The 16,964-nt window shown below is 47.7% G+C and overlaps 1 protein-coding gene across 1 annotated transcript in view; it reads right to left on the reverse strand.

Moving 5' to 3' along the window:
* PTPRJ (protein tyrosine phosphatase, receptor type J) overlaps nt 1-16,964 on the reverse strand; it is a 41,779-nt gene that overhangs the window by 10,530 nt on the left and 14,285 nt on the right. The window contains exons 9-21 of the mRNA XM_023756529.1: nt 15,602-15,859; nt 14,620-14,898; nt 12,178-12,468; nt 9,352-9,483; nt 7,553-7,760; nt 7,318-7,439; nt 6,191-6,278; nt 4,181-4,222; nt 3,616-3,624; nt 3,430-3,517; nt 2,818-2,908; nt 1,860-1,933; nt 1,622-1,756 (exon numbers count right to left, since the gene is read on the reverse strand). Of these exons, the coding sequence (XP_023612297.1) occupies nt 1,622-1,756; nt 1,860-1,933; nt 2,818-2,908; nt 3,430-3,517; nt 3,616-3,624; nt 4,181-4,222; nt 6,191-6,278; nt 7,318-7,439; nt 7,553-7,760; nt 9,352-9,483; nt 12,178-12,468; nt 14,620-14,898; nt 15,602-15,859 (1,817 nt within the window). The remainder of the gene's footprint in view (nt 1-1,621; nt 1,757-1,859; nt 1,934-2,817; nt 2,909-3,429; nt 3,518-3,615; nt 3,625-4,180; nt 4,223-6,190; nt 6,279-7,317; nt 7,440-7,552; nt 7,761-9,351; nt 9,484-12,177; nt 12,469-14,619; nt 14,899-15,601; nt 15,860-16,964) is intronic.

A 16,964-nucleotide genomic window follows, 5' to 3' on the forward strand; every position in this document is an offset into this window, starting at 1 on the left:
AGAAATGGTGTGTGCCCGGCCAGCACGGCCCAGTGGTTGAGTGTGGACCTATGAACCAGGAGGTCACAGTTCAATTCCCCGTCAGGGCACATGCCCAGGTTGCAGGTTCAATCTCTCGCGTGGGGTGTGCAGGAGGCAGCCGATGGATGATTCTCTACTCCCTCTCCCTTCCTCTATCTGAAATCAATAAAAATAAATAAAAAGAGAAAAAAATGATGGAAGGTTCCCATCATCCCCTAGCACAGTGCTACTCAAAGCAGGCACGCTGGAGCAACAGAAGCATCAGCCCCTGGGAACTGTCCGAATGCAATTCTTGGGCCCCACAGACCCTCTGAATGAGAAAGTCTAAAGGTGGAACCTCCCTCCAGGTGATTCTGATGTGCATTCAAGTTCGAGAACCACTGGTCTAGGGACCTGAGTCCTATCCTATTCTTCAAGTAAAAAAACCTACGGGAAAAGATTCACAGAGCAACATTAGGTCCCATTCCTCGGGCACAGAATTCCTGATTTCAGCATGTTTTCCAATTCTCCTCAGACCCATTTATGGACACATGGAGTTTTAGTACTAGCAGAAATCTTATCTTCAACTAGAGGCCCCGATGCACAAAAATTCGTGCAAGAGTATGCCTTCTTTCCCCCAGCTGCCGGCACCAGCTTCTTTCCAGCACCCGGGACCCGGGCTTCCCTCCTCCGGCAGCCAGCAGGCACCCGGGACCCGGGACCCGGGCTAGCTTCCCTCCGGCTTCGTCAGGAAGGACGTCCTGAATGACTTCGGAAGACATCTGATCTACTTAGCATATTACCCTTTTATTATTATAGATCAGTGGTTCTCAACCTTGGCTGCACATTAGAATCTTTGTAAAATCCTGATTTCTGGGCCTCATCCTCCAGAAATTCTGTTGCTTTTGTTACTAATATTGTGGAAACAACAAAGAAACAGAATTTCCGGAGGATGAGGCCCAGAAATCAGGATTTTAAAGATTCCCAGGTGATTCTAATGTGCAGCCAAGGTTGAGAACCACTGTTATAGATGGAAACGGCCAAGGGATTCCAGGCCATCATAAGGGAGAGGGGACTGCTGAGACGTATCTGGGGAAAAGTCTGAGATTTTGCATCCAGAAAAGTTTCCAGTGCTAAAAACCACGTTTGAAAATCACCAGGTTGGTCGAGTACCCGTCTCACAGACAACGCTGGTTGCTTAGAGACACAATGCCTGCACCCAACCACAGAGCTGGAGGGGGAGCTGGGTCGTGAGCAGCAGCATCTTGTTCCAGGCCTGGCTATCTACCCACCTCCTGGAATTAACCAACCCCAGCAGCCGTCACTGAATGAATAGAGAGTATTATTTGTCCACAAATGAAGGTAATAATAAAATAGGTTTTTAAATATTTTTTTTTACTCTGTAGTTTTATGTTATTTTAAAAAAGATTTTTTTTTTAACTTTTCACTTGGAGAATATAAAGACAGATAACAAGTTTCTAAGAATACAGGTGCTACTGTTTGGTGAAGTGTGTGTGTTTTTAAAGACAAATGGTGTTTAAGATACTTAACCTTCCACCACAGTAAAAAAAAAAAAAAAATTAATAAGTTTAATAATATATAATTTTTAAAAGATGCTTACCCTTCCCTGTTCAACACATTTGGTCAGCATGACAATGGCATATACATTTTTCTCCCAAACCATACGCCAAAAATCTTTCAAAGTGTTGGGTAAAGGTCCTTGGGTGGCAATGAAATCTTTCTTGGAATGGTAGCCCTAGAAATGGAAAGCCACACATATTCAATGTCAAAGGAGCAGAAAGGGGAGCTCTGAAGGTCACCCCAACAAGCCAGTGCTCTGAGAACCTCTCCCCGCTTACAGGCATGTAGTTGGCATTGATGTAGTCGTCAGCTGAATGGGTCTGGACTGAAAGTCTGACACGGGAAATATCATCTGCGGGTTTAAGAGGAAAAAAGTTCCTCGTGAGAAGCAAACACTTGAGGAGAGAGACATACAAGAGAGGAAAAACAGGTACAAGGTAGCACAGGGGCCCTGTCACCCCTTGGGGGGACACAGGGTGGCACTGACACATGCGGCCACATTTAATCCTCACAGTCCCCCTATGTCACCGTGGCAGAGGGGCTACACGGCAGTCAGTGGCAGAATCAAGGATCGAATCCAGGCAGCCTGGCACCAGGGCCCCAGCTCTCAACCAGGCCACCCCGCCTTCTCAGACGACACAAGCCACCACTGTGAGCATCCTTGGGTGAGAGCCACGAGCCAGGTAACACCCTCAGCAATTTACCTTTTCCTCAAAACCTACAGCCCAGCCGGTATGGCTCAGTGATTGAGCATCCACCCAGGAACCAAGAGGTCACAGGATCCATTCCCTGTCAGGGCACATGCCTGGGTTGCAGGCTCGATCCCCAGTAGGGGGCGTGCAGGAGGCAGCCGATCAATGATGTTTCTCTCTCATCGATGTTTCTATCTCTCTATCCCTCTCCCTTCATCTCTGAAATCAATAAATATATATTAAAAAAAAAAAAAAAGACGGACAGACCTCGCCCAAGCCTGGTCCTGCCACAAGTCACTTAGCTACTCTGTGCCTCATTTTCCTCATTTGCAAAATAAATATCCCACTACCTATTTTATAAGGTTGTCGTGAGGACTGGATTCCATGGAAGATGCCGGAATACAGTGCTTAGCACACCGCAGGTGACTAATGAACGGTTGTGGAAGTGGCTAGTTGGTATTTTGATTCCCCTTCCTTCCACTGCTAAGCAGCGATGGCCAAGGACAGAAAAAAAGGAAGGCCATGTGGGGAAAAAACAACTTACAGGGCAGAACATTATTATAGCGGTTCTTCCCTCTATTCTCAGCCAGTTCAGCTGCATATTTAGGTTGATTAATTCCAACAAGCTTCAGATCCTGAAAATAAAACAAGTAAGTTGTCCATTTAGTTAGTGTTCAAATATAGTTAACAGCCCTCTAGCTTGAATTCCCAGTTTCTGTATCTCTGCATAACCTTTAGGTATCAACACTAATGAGAATCAAAGGTCCATCTACTAGTAAGTCACGGGTGGGGAACCTTCTTTCTGCAAAGGGCCATTTGGATATTTATAACATCGTTCGCAGGCGATATGAAATTATCAACTTAAACATTAGCCTGCTATATTGGTCAAACACGTAATTAACTCACCCCCAATGCCTTGGCAGGGCCAGACCAAATGATTTCATGGGCCGTATAAGGGGATGGACGTTCCCCAACCCTGACCTAAGTGCTCACAGGCCACACGGCAGCAGGGTGACCCCGGGGGAAACACAAGAGCTGCTGCCCCCTCCCACGGGCTGCCTCTTACCCAGAGCTTCACCATAAAACGAAAATGGGCAGTTTTACAACTTTCAGGGAACACGAAGCAACAGAAAGCACAGTATTTACAACCACATACTTCATATTCTTCTGCAAACCCACAGTTGGAGTCAGCTTGCTGTTTCTTAAAGTAAGTCTCAAAATTCTCCACTCTGACTAGCTTGGATCTAAGAAAACAAAACAACGTATTAGGACGTTATACGTTCAACCAAGTTTAAAATAGAAAAATGCGAGTTATTTTTTAAAAAGCCAAGAGCTTACTCACTTTTTAGGTCTTCACCATAGAAAGGGAAAGAAAAAAAATAGGCAATTAGAAAAAATGACTCAACCAACCATGCCCTTGGAGGTGACAGTAAACAGCTTCCCCAAAGGAGACAATCCATAGTAATCTTTTCTGGAGGGAGGGAGTTTGGTGGAGGGGTCAGTGGCATGTTATTTACAAAACTCAGAAACGTGCATTCGGAAATTCGACTTCTAGGCCCCGTGACGTAACTGTTCGGCTTTGTAACTCTGAGCAAATTCTCTGCTCCTAGATCTGGATAACCTATTTTTTAATCGCAAAACATCTATTTATTCGTGGAAGTGTTGGTAGAATGTTGTACATATGGTCCTACTTGCCGTAGTGGCCATGGCAAGAAGCTAGTGCAGGAGACCGACCCCCACAGATTCCTTGCAGAATAACAAAGCCAGCAAGAGCTTCTGGACGCTCCTGGCCAGATGTGTCAATCAGGAAAAGGGACAGCAGTTTCCATCAAAAATTGTCTAGACCATTACTGAACGGATGGGGGATGGAATGTCTTAAAATAAAGCTCATAACACTAGAGACTTACTTAATTTGAGAAAAGGACACTTCATTGTTCTTTGCATCTTTCCTGTTTTAAAAGGAAAAAAAAACATTAGACAAGAAAAAAAAAAGTTAATTCTGTGCTTTGCCCCTTTCATGTATCTACGAAATGCCTTTTCCCTGGGCATTAATCCATATACGACACCAAGTTTAACGATCTAAGCAACCAGTCCTGACTACACAGACCCGTGGAGATCCTCTCTTTGCACCATCTAAAAGTGTGGACGGCTCTTCCTCAGTGGCTTTGAGGAAATCCCTCGCATAAATATGTATCAGCAGCATTACCTTATTCTAAAGTGAGACTCGCTATTTCATACTCTGCTTTTATAAAGTCTTTCTGATCAGTTAACGGAATAAACCAGAAACTATAGCCAGCACAGGGAAGGTAGTGGGGCGCCTGCTGCTCTCCTGCACTCTTGGCTAAGCCCCATACAAATGTTAAAAACACTTTCTGGAAGAGAATTTGGCTCTAGTATCAAAATCAAAAACATGTATACCCCCTGACTCAGCCGCTGCCCGCTTGGAATTTAAAGAAATAATCATGAATGTGCCCAAAGGTTTAGGCACAAGGATAAATAACTGTGGCAAAGAAAAAATATTAGGAAATTGGTTAAATAATATTCATAGAGCTGAATACTCTGTAGCCATTTAAAGTGAAGAAGAAATGAAGTTACCCACGTCTTAAAGTGAATAAAGCAGGCTGGAAAACAATATGTATCATATGGTTCCACTTGTGTGTGTATGCATGTACGACGTTGTGTGAGTTTTGTAATTACATCCATGTTAAGAGTCGTTTCATATGCTACAATTATGGATTATCTATTTCCTTTGCTCTTCTTTCACTTTGATTCTTGGTTTTAGCACGTATCACTTTTATTTTAACAAGACACAATAAAGCTGGTTTGGGCCCCGCCCTTGCAAAAAAAAAAGTATCAGAATCTAATGCAAAACACTGGACCGTGAGCACTGCCTGTCAACTCAATAGGCCAAGGTGGTGGAGAAGAACCTGCGAGGCCCCACTAGAAACCGTGGGCCGGGAGGAAAGTCCTTTGGCCTGATGACAGCGATGCATCCCAGCTGAGATGCAGGCGTCACACAGCACACAGCCAGGCAAGAGGGTATGCCAGAGCGAAGACCAGCTTCATGTCTGTCTCCACACTCCGACACTCAGCTCCTTCCTGCCTTCCTGCCATGGGGCCTGCAAGACCTGCCTCGCATGAGAATTCGAGGGAAGCACAAATGCAGGCACCCGGTAAGCACTCAAAACGGAGCCATTTAACCCCCTCAAACGGTAGTTGTACAGATGCTAGTCATAGCATAGCAAAGCACTTTGTTTATTTAATGCTCTTCAGCATCTTGAGTTAGACACTGTCCCCCCCCCCCCCCCCGCCCCTTCACAGATGAGGACAATAACGCTGAGCCAGAGACAGGGCCCGTGTCCAAAGTTAGCTAACTCTAAACGGAAATCTCTTAACACCTGGAAACTGGTTTGTGAACTGGACACACTGTTTAAAAGGAGCGACCTGCCCTAACCAGTTTGGCTCAGTGGATAGAGCATCGGCCTGTGGACTGAAGGGTCCCAGGTTTGATTCCGGTCAAGGGCATGTGCCTTGGTTGCGGGCACATCCCCAGTAGGGAGTGTGCAGGAGGCAGCTGATCGATGTTTCTCTCTCATTGATATTTCTAATTCTCTATCCCTCTCCCTTCCTCTCTGTAAACAATCAATAAAATATATTTAAAATAAATAATAAAAAAATAAAAGGAGCGACCTACGCGCAGTGTCTACCCATGGCCCGACATCAGGGCTGGGATCGGCTTTAAGTCCCCCAGCTCGGGGTGGAGATGAACTAAGACTATTCATACAATCGAGACTGTGGAGAAGGGGGCCATGGGGCTCGAGACACCATTCCCTCCAATTGTGTAACAGTGAAATTTCCCATAATAAAAAGCTGTCTTCAAAACGTAGTCCGTTATTATTAATGCAAGCAACAGTCACCTTTTCTTCTTCCAGAAGATGAAGCCTCCAACAGCCACAATCACCACGGCACCGAAGATACATCCGAACACAGCTCCACAGATGACACCTGCGAGAAGTCCAAAGGGGAGACACCTTCGGGAGGTGCTCCCCAGCCACCGGGTGTGAGTGTGCGTGTGCGTGTGCGTGTGTGCATGTGTGTGTGTGTGACATACACAAGGTTCAATACCTTTGGGCCTAAAACTAGTCTAGGCATTTGGGTTACTGGTCGCCAGCTCACCACTAACTGGGGGGCCTCGGAAACTCACTGCTGCGTCCCCAGGTCTCCAGGTCTGTTTCCCCGGCGGCAAATTTAGGGAACTGGGCTAGCACAGTGATTCTCGGGTTCTAACCCACGGATTTCTTTCTTCAAGTGAAATTGCGCGCAGCAGCCCAACCACTCGAGTTGAGGTAGCGGTGGGAGTGGGGGCCGTCTCGGGGCTCGGCCCTGTTTGGTGAGGCAACACTGGCACACCTCTCACCTGCTGAGACTAACAGCCACGGTGAGCAGGGGACGTGAACCCACCTCCCCGCTGGGGCAGGTGTGGAGACTCCCAGCACCTCGCTCCTGGGGCAGGAATCTTTCCTGTAGTGAGCAACTACCAAGTGTGAGAACCAGACAAACTGACCAGCCGGTGGGTCCCTCTGACTCTGGCCTGGAGGGAGGGGACGATCCCTGCTGGGGTCCCTGACGCCCTAAATCACCGCGCTCTGTGTGAGCAAGGGCAGGAGCGCCTGACGCGGAGTCTGAGACCAAATGTCAGGGCTGCCCCTAAGCCACAGGGAGTCCCTGCCCCTCTCTGGGCCTTAACGCCCTCATTTCTCAAATGAGTTGGACAAGACGATCCCTGTGGCTCCTTCGAGGATTCTAGGCACTGAGTCACCCTGTGTGACTGGCACGTGGGCACACACACAACTGCAGACTGAAGTGCAGCTGGCCTAGAAGGGGGCGGGGGCCATGGGGACCTCATGGCCAAATGACACCTCAACTTCTGAGAAGAGAAACCAGGCACTCCAACCCTCCTGGAGCCCATGGGACACCCAGCCTTCTGTGGACACTGGCAGCCACACCCACAGGACTGCTAGCAGCACTGATGTTTTTCCTCTACCTGGGTCCTGGGGCAAGGACACGGCCTCTGAGTAGCGGCTGAAGGACACGTAGCTCCCATTCCCGTCTATGAGTCCACTCTCGGGGCTGAAGGTGATATTGGTGAAGCCAGCCACACAAGCCCTGTGGGGTGACCGGAGGAAAGAGAGGCGGCTGAGCGTGTCCGGCTCCCAGGCATGGAAAGCTCTGTGCCCGGGAGGCTCGGCCCCCACAGAGGAGGAACCAGGAGCCCTTACCGATAGGAGCCCAGGGGCTCCAGCTTCCCGTTGTAGTAGCCGTGGGTGTTGGACTCGTTCCCCACGGCGATTTCGTATTTCAGGACTTCCGACAGGCCCTGCGACCGCGTCTGTTCGTCCGTTGTGATGAGATACGTCACGTAAGTGGCCGAGGCCCCCCTTTTGAAATCTCCGTAGGTGTAGCTCAAATCCTCTGCAGACGGGTTACCTAAGAAAGGAGCACAGAAGGGAAGCCATAAGGAAATGACTGCAGAGAGACTTAGCAAGCCACATAAGGACAGTGACACTGGGTGACGGTGATGAGACGCCACCTCTCGAGGAAGCTTTCCGTGCCAGTGCTTCACTTACAGGAACTCGTTGAACCGCCACCGTCATCTCATCACATTGGTTTATCATCCCCATTTGACAGATGGGAAAATGAAGGCATGGAAATCGACAAGGACCCAAGGCCACACTGCCTACGTGGTACAGCGGTATTTCTAACCCAGACGATCTGACTGGAGCCTGTGGCCTCTTCCATCACAGGCTGGCCACTATGCAATATGGCCTCCCTCTTTCAGCAGAGGCCTGAGTGTGGAATTTGCTGAAAACCCTCAGAGCAAACTGACTAGACATTTGAAACAGACTCAACACAAAAGGCAGAAAGACAGAGAAAGACCTCGATGTCACTGCTTGAGATTCTGCCGCAGGTTTATGACAGCAGCAAGCTCCTTGTCTTGCAGGATCCCACACCTGGCGGGGTGTTTGCGCTCCACTTCCCTCGACATGAGGACAGTATCACAGGTTGAAATCACAGGAGCTGCGCTGCATTCTTCACATTTAAAGAACCATCAAAACCATGGCCTGGCCGGTGTGGCTCAGTGGCTGAGTGTTGACTCATGAACCAGGAGTTCCATTGCCGGTTAGGACACACGCCCGGGTTTCAGGCTCAGTTCCCAGGGTGGGGCATGCAGGAGGCAGCCAATCAACGATTCTCTCTCATCATTGGTGTTTCTATCTCTCTACCTCTCTCTCTGAAATCAATAAAAGTACATTAAAAAAAAAACAAAGAACCACCAAAAACAACACAACTTGGCATTTTCAATCCAGGCTTTGTGCAAAGCACCCCCACGCAGCTAGCAGACACCCTAGCATCGTTCCTTTCTTACTTCCAGAGAATGCACTGGGGCATTTAAGGAAAAGCAGCCTTCCTCCACCTCCTCGCTCAGCTATGCGATGCTCTTTGCAAGTTCCCACTACAAATGCAAATCATTGTGTCTGCTTGCTGTGCTGCTGATTTGTGCTTGTGCATTTGCATGTGTGTGGGGGGGAGGGAGGGGGGGGAAGGTGGGGAGAGAGACAGAGAGACCGAGAAAGTTGCTTAAGACACCTTCTGCCACCCAAAAGATAAGACCCTGTGTTGTAAAAGAGATGAAAAACCTAGATCGGAGGTCGGCAAGTTACAGTCCATGCACCAGATCCGCCCGCGGCCCGTTCTGGTCAATGGCATTTTACTAGAACAACCCACTCATTCTTTCTGTATTTTCTATGCCTGCTTTCACAGGAGCAGAGCTGAACAGCTGGGACGGAGAGGTAAGGCCTGCAAAGTTTCAAATATATGCTGTCTGGCCCTTTACAGAGAGTTTGTCAACCCCTGACCTACATCATCAGGCACACAGCCGACCCCCTCCCACCCCATCTGAGTGCCAAGCGTGGGCTACAATGCATTTGTATCTCTCTCATGTGCCTCAGTGGGCACAGAAATGGGGTCTGGTCAGGGCGTCACTCACTGGCTGTTCACCCCACAATGACCCCCTTACCTTCCCCCGTGGTGAGGATGACAGCATAGGCTTTGATGGGTCCGTGGCTGGCTTCAAACCCGCTGAACTTGATCTTGACCGAATTGTGGCTGATAGACGTAATATTGGGAGACTCATCTGGAGGAGGGGGATCTGAAACAGAACAACACAAACGTGATCAGCGGCATCAAAACCAAAAACGGAACAATTATTAAGCACAGAATCGGCAGTGCCTGCAAGTCCTGCCCTGGCTCTGGGAACAGTATGCTGGGCTCACACAGAGCAGATGCAGGAGCAGGAGCAGGGAAGGAAGTGGTGGGAGCTTCCGGGCTCACTTATACAGATGACGTGTGGAAACGATAGCATTTTACATACACTGAGTTCAACAAAGCGTGATCGCAACTCACTGCAGTTATTCCTTTTTTACATTTTCTTCATATGCCTCCTATAAAAATCTGAGTTACATCAACATGTCATAATAGAATATATCCTATTACACATGAGGGTCACATTATTTTCTAGTGGACAGCACGGCTCTAGACCTGGCTTAGCAACCTCCCTAGAACTGACAGCAGTGGCCACTTGGAGGCAGTGTCCCGTGTCTAATTGCCAACTGTGGAGACCGCCAACCAAGGCTCCCACGTTTCCCAGCAGCCGTGCCTTTCAGCCCACCAGCCTCCCACCCAAGACTGTCAGCGGCAGGCCAGTCACCCACCTCCGTCACCCACCTTCCCTCTCCCTGCCCATCTCACCCCTACGCCCAGGGCCCTGCCTGCCTCGCTCACCATGTGTCCCTCACCCGGCGCACAGTGAGCACCCAACAACGTCGGCTACAAAACCCACACCCCTCCACCTCCCTGATTTACCACCCGGCAACGGAGAAAATGCAGCTCCACTTTTATCCAAATGAAAAATGTGTTCAATTTGTACATAAAAATCCATCTGAGGAAAGGGAGCTACAGATCACAGAGAGTCACTGGACTAAATGACAGCGGTGACTACTCGATCCTAACACACATGCTTCAGCTTCGGAAACCACCGACTCCGACAAGCTCCCACTCGCCACTAGGCACGGGGCTCGGCCCTGGAGACGCCGCGTCAGACACGGTTTCTGTTCCCAGGAGTTGATACCCACTGAGGAGATGACATCGTAAGACAGAACTACAAAAAGGTACCCGCAAGATCCATTGTTTCTATTATGTTCTGGGGTGCTGCAGGACCCCCAAAGGAGCGGGACCCAGGACAGTCCTGCACGGTCGTGTACGCCACAACTCCAGGGAGCCCCACGCATATCGGAGTCCATGTGAACGGTGTCCCCTGAACTGTGCCCTGCACAACCTGAGCGGCTACACAGGCCGCCCGTAAGTGTCTTCTACACACATTATTACCTCATATAATTTGTACAACAGTCTTTGAGGGTAGGTGTTATGCTCCCCTTTCACAGCTCAGGAGAGCAAGGCTCAGAGAGGTTAAGTAGTTTTTCTGAGATTACACAGCTGGTAAAAGGCAGAGGTTAGACTCAAAACCCAGGTCTGCCTTTCTAAGTCTAAGGCTCTGTCCCCAGAATCCCTCAACCACTTTCCAAGTCAAAGCCCCTGAAGTAAGAGGCTTTTTTCCCCTTATAATTACAGCCACCAATTCTTTAGAAATTGTCTGGAAACTTTCTGATACCCTAAAGCAGTGGTTCTCAACCTTCCTAATGCTGCAACCCTTTAATACAGTTCCTCATGTTGTAACCCCCAATTTCATTGTTACACATTGAACCTAATTAAAGCATAGTGATTAATCACAAAAACAATATGTAATTATATATGTGTTTTCCGATGGTCTTAGGCGACCCCTGTGAAAGGGTCGTTCGACCCCCAAAGGGGTCGCGACCCACAGGTTGAGAACCGCTGCCCTAAAGGAAACATATCCAGGAGTCTAAAAGCACAAAGCAAAACAAACTCAACCAGGATGATGGAAGACTTAATGTTGGCAAAGTCATGGAGAGCAAAACACAGGTAAAAGTGAAGCAAAGAGAGAAGCAATTTCCTCTGAGAACAGCAACAAAACAAAGATGGGCATGAGAAGAGTAACTGTGGGATCCCCTGTGCACCTATGCAGTGAATGGTCCCATTTCCCAAAACAACTGGGGAGCTTGTTAATATGGATTCTAGGGAAATGAGAATCCTGACTAAATATCTAGAAATAGTGAGAAAAGTATTCTACATTTTTATGTGAGATAATAATAGTAACGTGGTTATGTTTGGCAGGAAGAAAAAAGAAGTTCCTATCTTGGAGCGATACATACATACATTTGATTTACAAATAAAATTCTAGTATGACCAGGGGCCTGGCCTCAAAGTAATCACATTGGGGGGGGGGGGGACCAGAAGGGAAGGGGGAAGGGATACAAATGAAATAAGATTGGCCAAGTGCTAACAAGTATTCAACTGGGTGACAATGGGCACATGGGTTTCTGTATACTTCCTTGTACTTTTTTGTATATTTGAATATTTCTATAAAAATACTTTTTTAATGTAGTAAGGGAACTCACTAGTTAGAAAATGTGGCAATGAATTATTCTGCAAAGCAAAGGAAACTTTTGGGATATAAAACATAAGTCCCTCTTACTCTGCTTCTTTAGACTGGGTTTCTATAGAGTTGGGTTAACAGTCCGTGCCCACAAAAACAAATATTTTAGCAAAAATTTAAACACATACACACACACACACATACATACACACACACACACACACACACACACACACAGCAGATTTCCAGGCCACACTCACAGACCCAGTAGGTCAGCCTCTCCCAGGGTAACTGCAGTGCTACCAGGCACCCTGCTGCCACGAAGCCCACCTGTGATGCCCGTGCGGCAGGTGTTCTGGGCGGGAGGTGCCATCTTGTTACAGGACAAGGCAGTGATGTTGATGTCATACGAGGTAGAAAAATTCAAATATGTGACTTCCGTCCTGTACTCGGTGCCGTCCTCCGAGGAGCAGCCCTCCAGGAGTGTCGTATTTTTCCAGTCTCCGCTGCTGACCTCCAGCTGAAAGCCTTCGTTGGTCCCAGGAGGGCAGGCCCACTTGAGCACCAAGGTTGTCGTTTTGGGGACCACTTCACAGTGGAAGGAGGCTACTGGGGCCGGGTCTGCAAAGCGAGCATAGCACAGCATGAGACTCCGGGGCTCTGGCCTCTGCAAACACTGACACCTGGAGAGCAGTAGGATCCCGGTCCGCCCATGACGAGGAGGCAGGCGTGCTGTGTGGTGGAAGAGGCAAGGCTGACCTTGAATGGGGCATTACTAAACTAGGTGATGTTGGGTTCGGCATCCAACTGCTCTGAGCCTCGGCTGCAGGGCTCTGAGGATTACATGCAACAAAGGCTGTCGGACACCAAACTGGAAGAGCCCGGGCTAGCCATCTCATCACAGTATGGTGGTAGCAACTTCTTCACCTGCATCATCTCATTTTGGGGATTACTGTCCCGTTTTGCCAATGAATCAGCTAAGGCTTAGAGAGGTTAAGTGATTTGTAGAGGATGACACAGCTAGTAAGTGGAGAAGCCAAAATTGGACCCCAGGCTTTCTAAGTCCAAGTCTAGGGCATTGTCTATACACACAACATGCTGAATGATCAATAAAATGGTATCCGTTTCCTCATCTTTAAAATGAGGTGTTACCTATCTGAGGGCCAGTAGAATTTTACTGAAAGCCAACATCAAACTGATGTAAATGAAAAACTCCATATTAATGCACTGGGGATATTACCATCATTACTTTAATGCCACCGTATTTTTTAATTCTGTACAAGACACTTAGAGAAATGCACACATTCTCCACCTGAGGCCTGGCAAGGTCACCTGCCCAATGCATATCTGCAGCTCCTGTCCCATCCACCCGCAATCCCAAATACTCATGCATACTTGTCTCCTGCTTTGGGGGCTGCAATAATTATAGCTAAGAGAAGGGTCAGCAATGGAAGCCACTCAAATACCAAAGGTCAGAGTCTAGACCAGGTGGGATGGAACCCGAGTTAGCAAAGTGGCTCAAAGCTGCAGGGATTTCTTTAGCCACTCCATGTGAAAGGTCAGAGGTCATTGAGGTTCCAGCTCCTACACTACCAGGGAGACTAATCTAATGAGTCTCCTGCCTTCTAAATCAGCCCAGACACACTCGAGTGGCTTGGTCTAAGGCTGTGGTCGGCAAACTGCGACTCGCAAGCCACATGTGGCTCTTTGGTCCCTGGAGTGTGGCTCTTCCTAAGCCTTAGGAGTACCCTAATTAAGTTAATAACAATGCACCTACCTATATAGTTTAAGTTTAAAAAATTTGGCTCTCAAAAGAAATTTCAATCGTTGTACTGTTGATATTTGGCTCTGTTGACTAATGAGTTTGCCGACCACTGGTCTAAGGGAATGGAAGGTGTGGGTACAAAGAGAGTAGAGAATAAGGTGGTCCATGGGCCACAGTCAGAACTGTGAGCCGAGGTCTTCATAATTGTCTGCAAAGCAGTCCCTGACTACTCTCAGGAAACTCCCTCAGCTAAATGCAGGGCTCCCCTTCTCTTCAGAACACCTTTTGCAGTGAGAGATAAGGACCAAGAAAGGTGAAACGCTGAGCATCCATTTTAACATCTTTTTCATCTTCTTAGTGTAAAAGCCAAACTATAAATTACATCTAGATGTCATCCATGCCCCAGCCATTACCTCTCAGGCCTCACCACTACCCCTCACCCTCTTGCTCCTGTGGACCCTGCCACCCTGGCCTCCTGCTTTCCTTCAACACAGCAGGCGCCTGCAGCCTCAGGGCCTTTGCACTGGCTGCCCCTCTGCCTGTAATGCCCAATGCCCTGATGTCCACATGGCTGGCTTTCTTTACTCCTTCCAATCTTTTTTCAAAAGTCACCTTTTCACTGAGGCTTTCCCTGGGCACCCCTCGATAAACATCTACTCTCCTCCTTCCTTGTGTTTTTCCCTCTCCTTGGCAGTCACCATCATCTAATAACTAATGTATCATGTTTATTATGTCTTCCCCACCAGAATGCAAGTTCCAGGAAGCCTGGGACTCATCTGAGTCATTGTAAAGTGCCTGGCACATAGTAAGCGCTCAATAAATATTTATTGCATGAATAAGTGATGAGGGCAACAAGAGAGCGCTAATAAGCTAACAGGAGGCCTCCGAGAGCTCACTGTCTATTATAACACACCACACGAAACCTGATAAACTAAAGTGTGGGGAGGACCCACCTGCAAGGCGGCACCCCACAGGAAGAGGGCCAACAGGCACCTGGGGCTACTCACCTGTACAGAAGGACTGCCGGCCAGGCGCCAGTGACTCAGTGACGTTCCCCACTAGGGCGAAGATCTTCACTGTGTACCCGGAGCCAGGTGTTAACTCGGTGACTGTAGCATCGGTGATGCCAATGCCTGTGACTACTTCAGTTGCGTTGCTGGAATTCCCATTTTTCTCAATAAGAAGGCGGTAGATGTACGCGTGAGAGGCCTCATCAGCGTTCTGCCACCTGAAGGTTGCTGATGTGGTGTCGGTACTTATTTTAATGTCGGACACACTGCTGGGCCCTTGATTTGGGGGGAAAAAAAAAAGCATGTATTAGCTTGAATTCCAGGACTCTTTTATATCGTGCATCTAAAAATAGCCTAGCTCCTTTTGGGAAAGAATGAATAAACCTAATATTTGCTAATTCAAAAGATGGAAGACTTCTCAAAAAAACATCCAGAAAATAATTATACAGATTATATCTCAAAAGAATAAACTGTTTCATGCTTCTGTTGACACTTCGTATGTGTCCAAAATTTTCAAGATATAATTTCCTATCTGTTTCTGAAATCTGATTAGTGAAAGAAAAATATATGCTAAAAAGATATTATAGACTACCATCTCTACCACACACTTATTTAGATCGAATATGAGCAAAGTGCCTCCCTCACTGCTGCATGCAGAGCTCCTCCTCTGAGCAGTATCTTCCAACACCAAGGACCGGCAGACCCTCCCCTCATCTGAACTCCCAAGGAATGAACGGGACAGGCATGTTTCCCGTGCTTATGGGATCGCTTTCTGCTTCTAAAGACAATTCCAAGTTCACAAGGCTCAGCACCAGTGCCCCATGAGAAGAACAGAACCTTTGCTGATATTTTCAGCTTCAAGAGCTTCACATTAGACCTGAAGCCCAGAAACAATGGCCCCTGGGCAATGCCTACTTCCCACCCTCTAAGTGAAAGTCCGGGAGACACTCCCTTTAAGAGGGCGTCGTAAGACACTTACGTGTGTACTGCACAGTGAAGCTGGAGCTCCCGCGGACACCGTTCACTTCTGGGAAAATGGTGATGGTATATAAGGTGCCCGGGAGCAGGTCCCTGAGAGTGATGGATTTGTCGGAGCTGTTCATCTGGCTGGAGCCATGCTTAGACTCCAGCTGTAGGTGGTAGATGTAGTCAGAGGCATTGTCTATACTCTGCCACTCTAACGTCATTTCAGTTGTGGTGACATGGACCACGCGGATGTCAAACACAGCAGCGGAGTCTGGTTGGAGGAAGCGGGGGGAAGTCTGTTAATGACCATCGTAACCTCCAGCTTCACTTCAAAGTGTCTGTCAAGGGAACTTGTTCTCTCATCGTCGGTCTCAAATGAGTTCACAAAGCGCAAACTCCAAAACACGGGTGAGAAACACACTCAGTTCTTTCAAGAATGTTGGCTCTCCCATAACACCGAGGCACTTACCAGTTCACCCCATCAGTTCTCTGGTCCTTTGCCTTGGTCATAAAAGTGCCCCCTTGGGGGTCTTCTAGTAAAAATCACATTCAGTTTCCTGACCTGAATGCTGGCGACCAGATGGGTTGGGCTTGTGAAAATTCACCACACCATGCACTTAGGATGTGTGTGCTTTTCGGATGTATGTTATTCTCAACAAAGTGTTTTTAGTCATTCCCTCATTTATGTTATTCTCAACAAATTGTTTTTAATCATTCCCTCAAAAGAAGACATCTTCCTGAAACATAGTCAGCATACCAAAGAGAAAAACTGAAATGGAGAGTTGATATTTACTAAGTGGGAACATTTGAGACCAGGATGGGAAAGAGGGGGAAAAAACGCACGCGCCCTCCACTCTCAGAGCTGGGGGTGAGAGGTGAAAGCGCCCACCTGAGCACGCGGGCACTGGACTCTGATCACCACTGTACTCTGATCGCCTACCTGACACAATAAACCAGTTACAGTATGAATGCAAAGATCAAGGCTTAGAAATAACTAAGCACAGCTCAGGGGCATTAAGTACATTCACAGCGTTGTGTAACCATCACCATAAATTATCTATACCCCAAACAGTTCCTCATCCTCAACATAAACCCCATTAAACAACAACCCCAATCCTCTCACCCCAGCCCCTGGAAACCTCTACTTTTTGTGTCTATGAAATTGCCTATTCCAGGTACCTCGTGTAAGTGGAATCCTACAATATTTGTCCTTGTGTGTCCGGCTTATTTCACTTAGCATAATGTTAATGTTTTCAAGGCCCATCCATATTGTAGCATGGATCAGAATTTCATTGTGTTTTATGGATGAAGAATATTCTATTGTATGGATATGCTACGTTTTGTCTATCCATTCATCTGTTGGAGGACACTTGGTT

This window comes from Myotis lucifugus, unplaced genomic scaffold, assembly GCF_000147115.1.
Source record: "Myotis lucifugus unplaced genomic scaffold, Myoluc2.0 scaffold_97, whole genome shotgun sequence".
NCBI lineage: Eukaryota > Metazoa > Chordata > Mammalia > Chiroptera > Vespertilionidae > Myotis > Myotis lucifugus.